At 52.6% G+C, this 16,959-nt stretch overlaps 2 protein-coding genes across 2 annotated transcripts; both read left to right on the top strand.

Moving 5' to 3' along the window:
• The first annotated feature begins 9,031 nt into the window (after positions 1 to 9,031).
• Positions 9,032 to 13,193, top strand: LOC123138841 (putative lipase C4A8.10). The gene is made up of 10 exons (XM_044558701.1): positions 9,032 to 9,453; positions 9,538 to 9,605; positions 10,121 to 10,191; positions 10,319 to 10,570; positions 11,188 to 11,351; positions 11,443 to 11,498; positions 11,852 to 11,904; positions 11,997 to 12,114; positions 12,410 to 12,507; positions 12,794 to 13,193. The coding sequence occupies exons 1-10, from the start codon at positions 9,032 to 9,034 to the stop codon at positions 12,860 to 12,862; spliced, it is 1,371 nt and encodes a 456-aa protein (XP_044414636.1). The 3' UTR covers positions 12,863 to 13,193.
• Positions 13,194 to 13,424: 231 nt separating this feature from the next.
• LOC123138842 (U-box domain-containing protein 52-like) lies at positions 13,425 to 16,388 on the top strand. Its single transcript, XM_044558702.1, has 4 exons — positions 13,425 to 14,324; positions 14,408 to 14,684; positions 14,786 to 16,096; positions 16,194 to 16,388. The coding sequence occupies exons 1-4, from the start codon at positions 13,624 to 13,626 to the stop codon at positions 16,263 to 16,265; spliced, it is 2,361 nt and encodes a 786-aa protein (XP_044414637.1). The 5' UTR covers positions 13,425 to 13,623; the 3' UTR covers positions 16,266 to 16,388.
• Positions 16,389 to 16,959: the final 571 nt, after the last annotated feature.

The raw sequence follows: 16,959 nt of genomic DNA, 5'->3' as shown, positions 1-16,959 counted from the left end.
AGGACAACACCGGACTCGGCCCCGGAACCCATAGTGGCTCCGAAGTCCGGCGGGCGACCCCTTCGGAAGAAGGGCAAGACCGCGACGCCGGCTGCCTCCGTCCAACCGAAGGTGCCGGATAATTTGCTGGATGCGCTCAACGGCGCCTCCATCAAAGAGGAACACCACACTGTTATGAGTGCGGTGATTCAGAAGGTTCAGCTCGCCAAGAGCGGGCTGACCAAAGCCTGTAGCAGCCTTCTAACAGGCTTTGAGGTAAGAATTTCAATATATGTAAAATGGTATCACATAGATAGTAGCCCCTGATGCTCGGTTCGGTGTTCGGAAAGAAAAGCCGGACGGAGGATCTTTAGAAAGATAAACGCAGGAGTCATGAAAATATGTCAATATGGGATTGCAGGCTGTGCTGCTGACCTCTGCCGCACTGACTGCGGAGGTCAAAACTTTGAAGGAAAACCTCAAGCTGTCTGAGAACGAGCTCGGCCATGCCAAGAAGCAGCTCGACGAAAAAGAAGGTGAGTAATACCTTATGAAAATTGTACCTTACAGAAAAGGATTTGGTTGCAAGAAAAATGACAAGGATAACTGGGGTATTGCAGGGGCCACTAACGAGGTGGTGACCCTGAAGCAGGCGGTGGCCACGGCCGAACGCAATGCGGCTGCGGAGCGCACCGAGCGAGAGAAACAGGAGGCGCGGGTGGCGGAGGTACAGCAAGAGCTCCAGGATCTCGTGAAGAAACACGAGAGCCTGGAGCGTGACTCGAAGACTCGAGAGTCTGAGCTTGCAACGGCTCTTGAGAGTGCCAAAGCCGCTAAGGCCGAAGCCTACAAGGCCCTCCAGGAGATAGAGGCGGTGAAGAAAATAGCAGTGGGTAAGGCATTTTTTATGCAAAGTAAGCATGTGAGTGTTAATTGCTTGTTGCTTACCCGAATTCGGAGCTCTCCAGGGGCGTTCGTAGATCTTCCCCGCAGCGTGTCCGATGCTGCCGCATTCTACCGGGCCGAGGAGGGGAGCTCAACGGAGAAGGTCTTCTGGTCTCAGTATGCTAAGGCCGGACATCCGATGCCCCTTAGCGACCAGCTGAAGTAGCTGGTCGAGCTCCACAAGGCGGCCGAACAGGCCATGAAGGGCCTCATAGTTCGGCTGTGGCCTAAGGAGGCTATGCCTGGGAGCTACTTTGGCCTGGTGCGGCGGCTGGTGGACGCGTGCCCGTGGGTTGAAGTTATCAAGCACTCCGCCTGTATCGAGGGTGCGCGTCGGGCCCTTGCCCGCGCAAAGGTGCACTGGGGCAAGATGGATGCCCAGAAGCTTGTGATGGACCCCCCACCAGAGGGCAAGGAGCATCGCACGCCCGAGATGTATTATAGGAGTGTGCTGAAGGGCGCCCGCATTATTGCGGGTGAGTGCTCCAAAGATGTAATATTTGAGTAGACTCGCATTTTGTTATCCTGTGCGCTAAAAACTTGGTTCATATGTGCTAAGCAACGCTTGTTAATTTAAAATATTACCTTCTGTGCGGCTGTTTATCAAATCTGAGAGATGGCAAGTCGTCGGCTTCAGCCCCCATGCCACGAGTGCTAGGGTGTTCGGGATAAACTCGAGCACTCTTGTTCCCATTTTTGGGTCCATCTAGGGAGGCGCTCGACACAACGAACAAGGCAACCGGACTTATAATGCTTGAACACTCTCACTTAGCCATAGAATTCTATAATTTTAAATTTCGGCGAAGCCCCTAGTTTTCGGAAGGCCAAATTTGGGGCGCTATCCACGCCTTGACCGAATAGAATCCGGCTCCTCGCTCGAAGCGGCATAAGTCTTTAGGGACTCGCAAAGAACCTCTCGAACAACGACCAGCTCTCGCCTCATCATGACGGTCAGTTTTAGCTTTCTCCACTGAGGCGTTAACCCAGCTCAACTGGGCGCAATTGCAGTGGTTCTCCCAGTGCTACCTTAGCCGATAAAACGGAACGTAAGGTAACAAAACATGGGAGCCGGGCAAACCCAACTATTGACCCAAGAACATGATTCGAAGCCGATGCATATAATGCTATAAGTTCGGGGTGCCGCACTTGTGAAAGTGCTCGGACTTATCACACCATAACGCGGGAAACATAAGCCCCTGGTGTATTTAGCCATACCAAAACATACGGATGCAACATGTCATAGATGAACATATGTGTAAGAAAGAAATGCAATTAGAAGCAAAAATGTGCTGCATTGCTTTATTCAAATAAAAACTGCTGTAAGTGCAGGACGATACAAGTGGTGCGGTAAGCAAGGGATGGGACTGTTTAACATGTCCACCTCCAGGGGTAGGCTATGGAATAATGCATGAAACAGATTTAATGCTCATAATGGAGACCACCTGGATTTTCGTTGTAGCCTTTCTCCTTCCCTGGCTGTTGTATCGTGGGTTCGGCATGTCTGCTGCCGGACAGGGCCTCTGACGAACGGAGTCCTGTGGGTAAAAAATAAAAGGAAAAGAAACGACACACTTAAGAGCCCCTGGTGCGGTTGAGCCACAGTCTGGGCTTATCGTGGTCGAGCCCCTTGCCCCATGCCCATGGTATCTTCAGAGCATAATGGAGTACGCGAAGGGTCTGTCTTAATGTTGTACAGGGGCTGGGGTTGGGGCCGCACTGCTACGCGTGCTCGGAACGCGCCAGGTGGTCGTGTTGTAGGTTACACCGGGCACGCTTAGCTGTGTCCGGCCGCTTAGCAGCTGGGCTCGAGAATTGCCTTAAAAGGCTGCTTTGTACTTCTGCCACGAGAGCCGCTGTATGTTCCTCCGTTCGGAGGGAGCGTTCAGTGTTTCCGTTGACCGTGATGACTCCTCTAGGGCCTGGCATCTTGAGCTTGAGGTATGCGTAGTGCGGCACCGCGTTGAACTTTGCGAACGCGGTACGTCCGAGCAAGGCATGATAGCCGCTGCGGAACGGGACTATGTCGAAGATTAACTCCTCGCTTCGGAAGTTATCCGGGGATCCGAAGACCACTTCCAGTGTAACTGAGCCTGTACAATTGGCTTCTACACCTGGTATGACGCCTTTAAAGGTCGTCTAGGTAGGTTTAATCCTTGAGGGGTCTATGCCCATTTTGCGCACCGTGTCCTAATAAAGCAGGTTTAGGCTGCTACCGCCGTCCATCAGGACTCTGGTGAGATGAAATCCATCGACGATTGGGTCTAGAACCAATGCGGCGAACCCACCATGGCGAATGCTGGTGGGGTGGTCCCTTCGGTCAAAGGTGATCGGGCAAGAGGACCATGGATTGAACTTCGGGGCAACTGGCTCCATCGCGTATACATCCCTGAGTGCACGCTTCCGCTCTCTTTTGGGTATGTGCGTGGCATATATCATGTTCACCGTCCGCACCTGTGGGGGGAAACCCTTCTGTCCTCTATTGTTCGACGGTCGGGTCTCTTCCTCGTCGTCGCTATGTAGCCCCTTGTCGCTGTTTTCGGCAATTAACTTGCCTGCCTGCTTGAACACCCAACAGTCCCTATTGGTGTGGTTAGCTGGCTTTTCAGGGGTGCCATGTATCTGGCACAAGCGGTCGAGAATTCGGTCCAAATTGGACGGACCCTGAGTTGTTCTTTTGAATGGCTTTTTCCGTTGACCGGGTTTAGAGCCTTTGAATCCGGCATTGACTACTGTATCCTCACTATTATCGCCATTAATGCGGCGTTTGTTTTTGTAGCAACGCGACCTGCCACTACGGTCCTTGATATCCGGACTGCCAGAATTTTTGTTGAGGTTGTTGTTGCGTGCTAGCCAACTTTCCTCACCCGCACAGAAGCGGGTCATGAGTGATGTAGGGGCTGCCATGGATTTCGGCTTTTCCTGTCCCAGGTGCCGGGCAAGCCACTCATCGCGGATGTTATGCTTGAAGGCCGCGAGGGCCTCGGCATCCGGACAGTCGACGATTTGGTTTTTCTTGGTTAAGAACCATGTCAAGAATTGTCTGGCCGATTCGTCTGGCTGCTGAATTATGTGGCTTAGGTCATCTGCATCTGGTGGTTGCACGTATGTGCCTTGGAAGTTATCGAGGAATGCGGCTTCCAGGTCCTCCCAACTCCCGATTGACTCTGCTGGCAAGCTGTTAAGCCAGTGCCGGGCTGGTCCTTTAAGTTTGAGTGGGAGATATTTGATGGCGTGGAGATCGTCTCCGCGGGCCATGTGGATGTGGAGGAGATAGTCCTCGATCCAGACCGCGGGGTCTGTTGTGCCATCATAGGATTCAATATTGACGGGTTTAAACCCTTCTGGGATTTGATGATCCATTACCTCATCTGTGAAGCACAGTGGGTGTGCGGCGCCTCTGTACTGGGCAATATCGCGACGGAGCTCAAAAGAGCTTTGTCTGTTGTGTTCGGCCCGGCCGGACTTACTGTGTCCGGGGTGATGGTGATCGTCACGTATCATGGGGCGCCCACGTGATCCATAGATCGATCTTGATTGTCTTGCCTTATCCTCCAATATGTCGCGCAGGTCCGGAGTGTTCCCCTGTGGCCTTGTGCTTTTCGAGCGATGCCGGGGTACGGGTCTAGTGAAGGGCCTTGAGGCCTCTCTGTTGCGACCACGGGGTGGTCGATCAGCCGTATTGTCTCCTGGTGAAGCGGGATCATATGCCTCCACCTCTAATCGGGGGAGCAGCTTACGTTTGGGGTAGCTTTTGGAGGGGCGTTCGAGTTCATGCTCTTCGGCCGCAAGGACTTCGGTCCATCTGTCGGCAAGCAGATCTTGATCAGCTCTAAGCTGCTGCTGCTTTTTCTTGAGGCTATTTGCCGTGGCCATAAGCCTGCGTTTGAAACGCTCCTATTCGACGGGATCCTCAGGCACGACGAATTCGTCATCGTCGAGGCTTGCCTCGTCTCCGGAGGGAGGCATATAGTCCTCTACCTCTTCTTCGGCCGCTCTCTCATGAGGGCTGGCGTCCCCCTCCTCCTGTGCTGGATCTTGCTGGAGTGGGTTGTCTTTGGCGCTATCCGGTGTATTATTGTCTCCGGTGCCGGAATCCTCATTCTTGCTATGGCGGGATTTAGAGTGGCGCCGCTGACGCCGGCACTTGGGCTGTTTCTTGGAGGGGTCATCCTCCGCTATTCCTTCGCCGTTCCCATCCTTTGGGATATCCACCATGTATATGTCGTATGAAGAGGTGGCTTTCCAGTGCCTGGTGGGCGCTGGTTCTTGGTCGTCTCCGGCATCGTCGTCCATACCGTCGATGTCCTCAGAGTCGTAATCTAGCATGTCGGTTAGATCGTCGACAGTGGCTACCAAGTGGGTGGTGGGTGGGCTCTGAATTTCTTCGTCGTCCGCATCCCAACCGTCCTGGCCGCAGTCCGGCCAGGCCTCTCCTGATAACGAGAGGTACTTTAGCGAACTCAAGATGTCGCCAAAAGGTGAGTGTTGAAAGATGTCCGCCGCGGTGAACTCCATGATTGGCGCCCAATCGGATTCGACTGGAGGGGGCGCGGGAGGTCCGGAGTCCGGCACCTCGGAGTCACGAGCTTCATGAGGGACAAGATCGGTGTTCGGCTCTATCGCCGTAGAGGTTGCAGCCCCCGAGGTGGTGTCTAGCCATCCATCCTTGGTCTGCGCAGCCGGCTCCGAGTCGAAGATCGGAGCGGGTTCGAGTGCGGCCTCCAGGGTACTGTCCGGCTGCAGAGCTAAATCATGCCCATCGTGACAGTACGGCACGCTCGGCTGTGGCTCGAATCCGTCGAGGATCAAGTCTCCTCGGATGTCAGCGTGAAGTTCAAACTTTCAAATCTGACCTGACGGCCGGGGGCGTAGCCTTCCATCTGCTCCAGCTGGCCAAGCGAATTGGCCCGAAGTGCGAAGCCGCCGAATACGAAGATCTGTCCGGGGAGGAAGGTCTCACCCTGGACCGCATCGTTGTTGATGATCGAAGAAGCCATCGAGCCTATCGGTGACGACACAGAGGAACTCTCAATGAAAGCACCAATGTCGGTGTCAAAACCGGCGGATCTCGGGTAGGGGGTCCCGAACTGTGCGTCTAGGCGGATGATAACAGGAGACGAGGGACACGATGTTTTTACCCAGGTTCGGGCCCTCTTGATGGAGGTAAAACCCGACGTCCTGCTTGATTAATATTGATGATGTGGGTTACAAGAGTAGATCTACCACGAGATCAAGGAGGCTAAACCCTAGAAGCTAGCCTATGGTATGATTGTTGTTCGTCCTATGGACTAAAGCCATCCGGTTTATATAGACACCGGAGAGGGCTAGGGTTACACAGAGTCGGTTACAATGGTAGGAGATCTACATATCCGTATCGCCAAGCTTGCCTTCCACGCCAAGGAAAGTCCCATCCGGACACGGGACGAAGTCTTCAATCTTGTATCTTCATAGTCTTGGAGTCCGGCCGATGATGATAGTTCGGCTATCCGGACACCCCCTAGTCCGGAACTCCCTCAGACGCATCTCCCACAAACAACACATTAACTACATATATGTAATGGTGTCTACCAGAGCCAAGTTGAATACTAAGATAGAATGCCAAGCGCGAGTATACGGTTGTTGGTAAAACCTTAAGCCCTAGCCTATTTTTCTTATTGTTGTTTCTTTCTTTAAACTCTATGTATTCGATACAAAAACTGGAACTACTTGTTAATAAGGGCCTCCAGAAATCGCCTTATCTATAGCAAAGCTTTTCGTTGGTTTGTTAGCCTAGGGTCATCGCTAGGAAAAAAGGGAAACTGTCTACATTTGAAACTAGACCAAAAGTAATGAGGCCTCTAGGTCTCGGAGATTATGTCGCTCTTTTGCCCCAAGGGCAAGCCGGTGCTTGATTGTTTTGACCTTTCAGGAATCCTTGGGAGCCCTTCGAGACCTCACCAAGCAGTCCTAGATGATGCGCTAGGTTCTACCTCAACCCGGATGCAAGCAGAGGTCTTCATAAGCTCGAGGGCTACTCGTAGTACCACACATTGGGGGTACAACGTGTAATGGGAAGTCGACCCACCAGGGCGGCCTCAAGCCCAGTAGGTCATGATGTGGCTCAGGCTTCTGACCCCATCGATAAGCCTCAACTAGAAGACTCTGCCAAACTTGGCATACAAGAAGATCCCGGAGATCGAGGCGGACTCTCAGGTCGGCCATGGCTAGTCCATAGACATGTGATGGTCATCCCATAGTCTCGATACACCTACGATAATCCATTATAACCCCCACATCTAAGGTGTATACACCATTAGCCAATCTAGTAGGAGTAGGGTATGACATCCACCGCGAGGGCCCGAACTTGGGTAAACGCTTTGTGGCCTCCTATCTATACTTCCAACTACGTGTGACACCCTATCGGGACTACTGCACGTATCATGCACCGACATCGGAGTTGGACCGGGGTGGTCACGACGTTCGTCGAGGAGGTAGAATGGGGTCGTCGGGAAGGTGTTGTGTGTTGCTAGGCATAGGAGTGAGCAAGGCAGGAAGGAATCTTTTAATCAGAAGGTGGAGGTGGCTGCTTAAATTTGAGTCAGAGGGGTAATGATCGTTCGGTGGTCTAGATCTCGATGTAATTTTTATTATGTCTGAGGTGTTACTTTCGGTGAATCTTTATAATAGATTGAAAAAAGTCCATTTTACTACCCTGAAAAAAGTTGGTGGTTCACATTACCCCCTCATCTTTATTTTGGTTCCCTTTACCCCCTGAACAATTCCAAACCAGACAAAAGACCCCCTTGGGCGGTTTGTCTCAACTTGTAGCTGATGTGGCGCTGGTCAATGGTGGTTTTGACCTGCGGGTGGGGCCACGAGGATTAACTTAACTAAAATAGGAAATTAGCCATCGTTAGTTAGGCAATGGGACCCGCTTGGAAGTGACTCAAGGGGTGGTGGCCCAGTTGCCGGGCATCGTCGTCCCTCTCCTCGTGCAGGAGGTAGCGAGGCAGGCGGCGCTGGGAGGCGTGGGGCGGCCAGATCCAGGGATGGCGGCCCCATTAGGCCTGGTTCTGACCGGATCTAGAGTCTAGCGGGGATGTGAAGACGACACGACGGCGAGCTTGTGCCGGCGGCGGCCCAAGCCCCAGGCATGGTTGTCCCTGTCTTCGCGCGGGAGCTAGCAGGGCAGCGGCAGCGGCGCTGCAGCGATGCGGGTGTAGGGGGCGTGAGGGGGCGACCAGATCCGGAGGTAGCGGCCCCATATTGTCTGGTTCCGGTCGAATCCAGAGTTCGGCGGCGGTGTGAAGACGGCCCGCCGGCGAGCTTTGTGGCGATGGTTGATCTGTACCTGGGGCGGGAGAAGAGAGAAGGGAGAGGAAAGAGAAGGGAGAATGGAGAAGTAGGGCGTCAGTGCAGCAGCTTAGAACTTCGGCGGTCGTTGGCGTCATCCAGAGGCGGAGGGGTCGGGCGCGGTGCTCGGGAGGGAGGCAGTTACGAGGGGAGGCTCGGGAGGAGCTCCTCTATCTCAATCCAGCGTGACGGGGGAGACTCACCCGCAGGTCAAAACCGCCCATTGACCATTGCCACGTCAGCAATCAGTCAAGTCAAACCACCTAGGGACTGATTTTGTCCGGTATGAGATTGTTCAGGGGGTAAAGAGAACCAAAATAAAGATCAGGGGGTTATGTGAACCACCAACTTTGTTCAGGGTAGTAAAATGGACTTTTTTCTAATAGATTTGATAATTTACGCGAAAAAATTTTTGTTCAATGGATTGGTTATCTAGGCCTTAAAAACGAAATATTGTGAGCAATTAGTAAACATTTTTGAGGGTGCAATTAGATACGCTACGCCCTTGTGTGTCGACTAGGTCTTGATGCCCACTTGGTTCCTCGAATCTGAGCCCCAATGGTCGTGGTTTTCTGTCCGAGCTGTTCGTGGTGACCAGTGAAGCCATGTCAGCAAGACGAGTGGTGCTAAAAAACGAAGTCGACCACTCAAGTGTCCCTGAGAACGCTTCTCAGCCGTTCGATGGGAGGCGTCTCCGTCCGCAACAGTCATCCCCGCGATTCGAGAACCGCCGGCGCGGGCCCCACACACTCCTCTCAACTCAAGCAACCCGAGAATGCCCGCCTCCTCCAGGCTCTGCGCGTACGCCACGTGCTCCCTCGCGGCCTCCCCGGTCCCCACCCCCCCTTCCCCACCCCCTCGCTGCCGCCTTCGCCGCCGCCACCGCCGACTCGCCTCCTCCATGGGCCAGTCCACGAGCTCGCCCTCGGGTGGCGGCCGCAGCCGCGGCGACTCTCGCTGGCCGGCGCTCCGGCTCGATCTAGGGTTGCCGCCCGGCCGCAAGCAGAGGCCGCCAGGCGAGAGGCTGGATTTGGGGAGCCGGCTGCGCTGCGCGCTGTCGCGGCCGTCGCCCCAGAGCACGGAGGTGGAGATTGAGGCCGAGGAGGAGGGGCGAGACGCTGGAAGCCGCGTGGAGGTGGAGGCCGGCGGCGCGGACGCGGATCACCTCGTCGTCATGGTTAACGGGCTCTACGGAAGGTGGGTGGAAGATACACTCTCACTTCTATTTTATTCGCGATGGCCAGTAGTTTGGTATATTAACTGAGTCGTGGCTTTGATCAGTTCGGCGGATTGGAAGTTTGCAGCAGAGCAGTTCGTGAAGAGGCTCCCGGGGAAAGTCTATGTGCATCGTGAGTCTCTACTGGGTGGTGCTGCTCTTTTAATTTGCTTGCTATGCATATAAGCATTACCACAATTCACATCCATGACTTCAAATTCTGTTGATTTGCTGACATTTTGGAATGAATTGGACCTTTTTAGTTTGGACCTAGAAAGGTATGGGTTACTGTAAAACCTAGCTAAATTTTCCTATTCAGTTCACCTGTAAAGGCATGACCAGCAGCAAATGCACCGACACTTCAGAGTTCAGAGGTTTTAGGACTTGCCTTCAGCTGAATGTTTGGTTGTTGTTTTGAAAATATAGAAAGAAGTATTACACTGATAGGACGTAACTGAGCACCGAGCCACTGCAAATATAACTGCAATTATCTCTTTCCGACTAATACCTTTATAATAATAATAATATAATTTGCCCTTTTCCCGTGTCGGCTATATGATTAATTGACCGTTGACATGTCTACGTCATGATGCACACTACTTTCTGGTAGAACTTGATACACATGTCTTGTAAAATTTATCTGAGCAGGTAGTGAGTGCAATCATTCAAAGTTAACATACGATGGAGTTGATATAATGGGCGAAAGACTGGCTGAAGAGGTATCATCATTACTGACTTTGGCAGTGTTCTAGTAGTTCTAGCCACTGCTAAAATATGCATGTTGTACTTAGAAGGAGACGCAGAATCGGGGAAATAACAGATCAAACTGATATTTTTTTTATCCAGGTACACCAAGTTGTCCAGAGAAAAGGAAATTTGCGGAAAATCTCTGTTATTGCTCATTCACTTGGTGGATTGATTTCAAGATATGCAATTGGAAGACTCTATGAAGAATCAACAAGCGAAGAGCCATGCCTTAATATGGAGAAGCATTCTGACCAAGAAAGTATGTACAGAGGTGGTAAAATAGCTGGCTTAGAACCAATGAATTTCATTGCGTCAGCTACACCACACCTGGGCTCCAGGTGGAATAAACAAGTAAGATTCAGGGTTATCTTGTACGTAGTACTGGGGTACTAATACCATTCTATCAGTGGGAGGCCAAATATATGTTTGCTAGTAAACTTATCAATCACCATACCTTCTTTCCAACACTTAGGCAGTGATTAGTTTTTGCTTCTGGCATTTCTATCAGCTCTTCTGATATTATTTCTACAAGTCCAAGACTCTTGCATTTGTCATATCGCCTTGCTATCTAAAATGGACAAATAGCTCATGAACACAAGTGCATGTTGAATCTCATTCTTGCTCCAATTAAACTGGAGCCTTGAACTATTGCGTGTGGATCCACTTGGTAAGGAGCTAGAAGTATTATTTTCCTTGAACGAAGTAGCCTAATTTTCTAAATGAAGGCATCATTTCTCACTTATAATTCCTACAATACCCACTTCTTATTGTTTATACTAAAAGAGTTCATTTCCTTGCCATAGACTGATTCTACACATCTTTTATGGTTTCCTCCTTCCAGAAGTTTCTGCCACTCCGAGTTTAATGTTCCATTGTGTATTTGTGTTTGTCCCTGAACTCAATTGGAATAAAATGTCTTAATAAGGACAGAAAATGGTATTCATATCTGACATTTTTGTTCTCCACAGCTGCCCTTCCTTTTTGGTGTTCCACTTTTGGAACAAACCGCTGCAGAAACTGCACATCTTATAGTTGGGAGAACGGGTAAACACTTGTTCCTCTCGGACAGGGACGATGGGAAGCCTCCACTTCTCGTGCGAATGGTTGAAGACTGCGATGATGGGAAATTCATGTACCAACTCATGATATGCAGAAATTGATATTGATACTTTCACACCTGTTTTGCTGCAATGTCACTTGCTTATGACCTTGTTATTATGCAGGTCAGCTTTGCGCTCTTTTAAGCGCCGTGTTGCGTATGCAAATATAACATATGACCGTATCCTATAGATGTTACAAACTAAACCTTTTATATAATTTATGTATTGTACTCCCTCCATTCTGTATACAAGGCTACTTCATATTTTTATGTCTCAGTTTGACGAATAATTTTATCAACAAAAAGTGAGTTATATGCCACAAAAAGTATGTCATTAGATGCACATTTGAAACAACTTTCTGATGATATTTTTTTATGACATATAACCCATATTTCGTTGACCAAAATTATAAGTCAAAGTTTGACACAAAAATCGAAGTGGCCTTGCATATAGAAATGGAGGGTGTAACAATTTTTTATTTGTTGTTTGAGAATCAAAACTCCTGATGCCAGTGCCCTTAACTTCGAAAAAGACATAGTTGGTTGGAGCACATCGTCGATTCGGCGTCAACATGAGTTACCGAAAGTAAGCGAGAACTTCACCTCTTTAATTTTTAAAGTATTATAATCTTTCTCTGTCCCTAAAATTTTAACCATCTGCCCTGACTGTTGTTGTAGCTTGAGTTAGAAGCAAATAATGAGAAGTACCCGCATGTTATCCATGTTGATACTGCTAACTCAGAGGGCACTCAGCAAGAGGATTCTGTAGACACTTCACTCACGGATAGCCCTGAAGGTAACAATCATTGCAATTAATGTGCTGTGGTGTTTTAAGCTTGGCTTTTGTTCTTTTAATAAAGCTGGGATAGAGTTCCTGCAAAATTTGAGTGAAGGCTTTAGATAAAGCTCCAAACCAAGAAGTTGTTGATTTTTAGAGGTTCTAAAACTCACCTGTCATCAGTAGGTTCAGAACCTTAGAAATTCAAAAATACTGATCAGAGAGTATGGCGTGCACTGTATATACTGTCCTTTTAAACTAGAGATTTTGTGCTACTGGTTTTCCACTTTGACATTGGACATTATTATTGCAGAGGAGATGATCCGTGGCCTTACACAAGTGACCTGGGAACGGGTCGATGTATGCTTTCATGAGAGCCGGCTAAAATACAATGCGCATTACAATATCCAGGTAGGATTCAAGCCTTCAACAACTGTAGCTATTTACAGTTTATTACCCTCATGACAGTTGGCTCGGGTTGATGGTTTAATTAACGTTGCATTTGCGTTGCAACGGAATTATTGTCTTTTGAACTAATCGGTACCTGTGGAATGTGCGGGACGCCTTTTGCTGTTAGATATCATATATATATAGTGGTGCATGATTTCTGAATTCTACATTTACAAATAGTGTCACTAAATTGCAAGAGCCTTAAAACGTTCAACTGTGGACTGAACCCTGCAACCCCCACATGCAGGTCAGGACCCCAATGAACCTGGAGGGAGAAGATGTCATCTACCATATGATAGACAATTTTCTAGTCTAGGCTGTGGCCAGTCTCACCTATTCTTTCCAAATGATTCTACTGGAAAACTAATTCATCTTCTATATGGCGGCATAACTCCATTCAAGTTAGATTATCTATTGATTTCCTGGCAGGCCAACATACATGTGGGAGCATACATACAGCATGTGACCTCCTGAATTCATTGTCACTACTATTGTAGACTTGAGTTGGGCCGTAATACTGTAAATATTAGCCCAATGGTGTAAATTTTGTAGTGCTGATTAGAAGCTTATCTCCTGGAGATCTGGGTTGTACATTGGAATCTGTATATTGGAACAATGCTTGGTGCTAAATGTTATATCTTCTGTTACTGGGTGATGACCGTATAAGGATTTGTGCAATTGCAGAGTTTGCCAAACTACTGAAGACCAGCAGAGTTTGTCTGTTGATAACGTCTGTTTTGTATGGGGAAAGAAAATGAGCAGAATCTGTGGTCACCCGCAAACTCAGCTGGAAAAACGAAAACATTCCCTTTGTAAGAGCCGACCACATGCATTCAACAAGGCCATGCTTAATAATAGTCAATGGAGGTCAGAGAAGAGGAGCAGATTGCCTAAAAGAGCTCCTCCCCTCCTGACCGACAGCTCCTCCCTTGGCAATCTTCCATAGCTGGAATGATCCTTGGGAGAATTGCAGGAGCATAGCCTAGAGACAGACATTAGGGAGGACCAAAGCGAGAGAGGGAGGAGAAAGGAGGCTGATCTGAGCTGGCTGCGTGGGCGGCCGTGGCGGCGGGGGGGATGGGCAAGTACAGCGACGGCGACGCCGGCGGCGGCGGGGGCAGCTACCCGCTGGTGGCGGTGTGCATCGACAAGGACAAGAACAGCCAGAACGCGCTCAAGTACGCGACGGAGACGCTGGTGCACCGGGGCCAGACCCTGGTGCTGGTCCACGTCAACACCCGCGGCAGCTCCGGCGGCGTGGAGGACGCCGCCGGGTACAAGCAGCCGACGGACCCGCAGATGAAGGACCTCTTCCTCCCCTTCCGCTGCTTCTGCACCCGCAAGGACATCCAGTGCAAGGACGTGCTCCTCGACGACCACGACGTCGCCAAGTCCCTCGTCGAGTTCGCCGCCCACGCCGCCGTCGAGCGCCTCGTCCTCGGCGCCAACACCCGCAGCAGCTTCGTCCGCTTCAAGCCCGACGTCCCCAACAGCGTCTGCAAGACCGCCCCCGACTTCACCAGCGTCTACGTCGTCAACAAAGGCGGCAAGGTCACCTCGGTGCGCCAGGCCATCCGCCCCGCCCCCTCCGTCTCGCCGCTCCGCAACATGATCCAGGGCGGCGGCGCCGGTGCCGCCAAGCCGCCCGAGCCGCAGCAGCTTGCCGCGGCGCCCGCGGCCGCGGCCGTGCAGAAGTGGGCGGCGCCGCAGCCTCCTCAGGCGACGCGAGCCGACTCTACCGTCACGCCCTCGCTGCAGCCGCAAGAAAACTTCATCATGTAAGTCTTGTTTCTGTGCTCGCTCGCTAGTTCATGCATGGACGGACATGTAGCTTGATCGATCATGGTTACGTACGTGGCAGGTCTCCGTTCTCGAGGGGCCCGACGACGACGTCGGCGAGGAAGTTCCCGGACTTCTCGCAGACGGAGTCGTCGGACATATCCTTCATCGGGGCCCCGACCCAGGGGCGGAGCGTGGACCGGAGCGGCGGAGCGTCGTACCAGCCGCGGCTGTCCACCGGGTCGGACACTTACGACCACAACAGCTTCGAGGCGCCGCGCTCGGGGTGGGGTCTCGACACCTTCGGCAGCGAGAGCACCTCCAACTCCCATACCAGCGTCTCCTCCTCCCTCCCCGCGGTACCTCCATCATGCGAGCAACACGCACGATCGCCATGCATGCCTGCCTGCCATTAATCTTTCTCGGTTGCAAATCTCAATGCATGCATGCATGTATGTAGGAGGACATGGAGGCGGAGATGCGGCGGCTCCGGCTGGAGCTGAAGCAGACCATGGACATGTACAGCACGGCCTGCAAGGAGGCGCTCACCGCCAAGCAGAAGGCCACGGAGCTGCAGCGCTGGAAGGAGGAGGAGCAGCGGTCGCAGGACGGCCGGCTGACGGAGGAGACGGCGCTGGCGCTCATCGAGCAGGAGAAGGCCAAGGCGCGGGCGGCCATCGAGGCGGCCGAGGCGTCGCAGCGCCTGGCCGAGCTGGAGGCCCAGAAGCGGATCGCCGCGGAGAGGAGGGCGCTCAAGGGGGACGCCGGCGCCTCGTCGGCGAGGTACCGCCGGTACACCATCGAGGAGATCGAGGCGGGCACGGAGCACTTCTCCGACTCGCTCAAGGTGGGCGAGGGCGGCTACGGCCCCGTGTACAAGGGCCAGCTGGACCACACCCCCGTGGCCATCAAGGTGCTCCGGCCGGACGCCGCGCAGGGCAAGGCCCAGTTCCAGCAGGAGGTGGAGGTGCTCAGCTGCATCCGCCACCCCAACATGGTGCTCCTCCTCGGCGCCTGCCCGGAGTACGGCTGCCTGGTGTACGAGTACATGGCCATGGGCAGCCTGGACGACTGCCTCTTCAAGCGCGGCGGCGGGCCGGTGCTCCCCTGGCAGCACCGGTTCCGCATCGCCGCCGAGATCGCCACGGGCCTCCTCTTCCTCCACCAGGCCAAGCCGGAGCCGCTGGTCCACCGCGACCTCAAGCCGGGCAACATCCTCCTGGACCGCAACTACGTGAGCAAGATCAGCGACGTCGGCCTCGCCCGGCTGGTGCCGCCGTCGGTGGCCGACACGGTGACGCAGTGCCACATGACGAGCGCCGCGGGCACCTTCTGCTACATCGACCCGGAGTACCAGCAGACGGGGATGCTGGGCGTCAAGTCGGACGTCTACTCGCTGGGCGTGATGCTGCTGCAGATCATCACGGCGCGGCCGCCCATGGGGCTGACGCACCATGTGGCGCGCGCGCTGGACCACGGCACCATCGCCGACCTGCTCGACCCGGCCGTGCACGACTGGCCCGTGGACGAGGCGCGGCGGTTCGCGGAGATGTCGCTGCGCTGCTGCGAGCTCCGGCGCAAGGACCGGCCCGACCTGGCCACCGGCGTGCTCCCGGAGCTCAACCGGCTGCGCGCGCTCGGCGAGGACAACATGCAGTTCTGCAACCCCATGATGGGCGGCATGGGCAGCATGGGCGGCGGCGGCGGCTTGCGGACCGGCATGACCAGCTCCGCCTACATGAGCAACCCCTCCATGTCGCAGTCACGGAACGTAAGAAAACCAACACGAATGATCATCCGCCATTTCTCATCCTCCTTGTTGCAGGAACGACGATGCACACTGACACGGGTAAATCATGCGCATGCAGGACCAGATGAGCGATCCGTTCGCGAGGTCGCAGTACGGCGGCGGGAGCACGAGAAGGCCCAACTACAACTGACCAAAGTCGCGTCGTGATGCTGCGCTGTGCTTCCAAAGTTCTCAGATCATTAGGCGGAAGAGCAGGGCAGAGCAGAGCGTTTCGAAGGTTCATCAATCATAAACAAACTGTGTAATTCTTCGCCAGTACCTAATACTTGGTCGTGGTTTCTTAATGTCGTCTGTCGGTAGCCACTCGTCGTTCATGCGCTCGTTGTTGTAAATTTTGTAAAATGTATGTACTATACTGATGAAAGCAATCGTGTGTAAAACGTAGCGATGATGATTTCTTGATCCAGCTCTTGTTTTAAACCACTGTTTCTTGCTGACGGTGGTAGCCACTGTTTCTTGCTACTGCTGCTTCTTGCCCTGTGATTCTCTTACCGAACTGGCATTGTCCATAGAAGTGCAGCTTTTAGAAAAATAGCACTACAGTTAGGTCCCCTGTGCCGCTCCCGCGAGCGGCCCGGGCGGAACCCTAGTTCGCCATCGCCGCCATCCCTTTCTTGCCTTCCTCCTCCCTTGCCGCCTCCAGGGACACCGTCGTGCAAAGCCCACGCGTGCGTCGGCGGCGGCGGGGCTCCTCCCCTCTCGCGAGGCTCCTGGGCGGCGCGGGATGGACTACAACAAACACCCCACTATACCAACACAAGTCTAGCAACGATGATGATAACATGTGTTGTTTGGGTTATCCTCCCACCTCCCCCACTTATATC

Source organism: Triticum aestivum, chromosome 6B, assembly GCF_018294505.1.
Source record: "Triticum aestivum cultivar Chinese Spring chromosome 6B, IWGSC CS RefSeq v2.1, whole genome shotgun sequence".
In the NCBI taxonomy this organism is placed as follows: Eukaryota; Viridiplantae; Streptophyta; class Magnoliopsida; order Poales; family Poaceae; genus Triticum; species Triticum aestivum.
The sequence above is the reverse complement of the archived record's forward strand: the minus strand, read 5'-3'. Positions and strand labels throughout refer to the sequence as shown.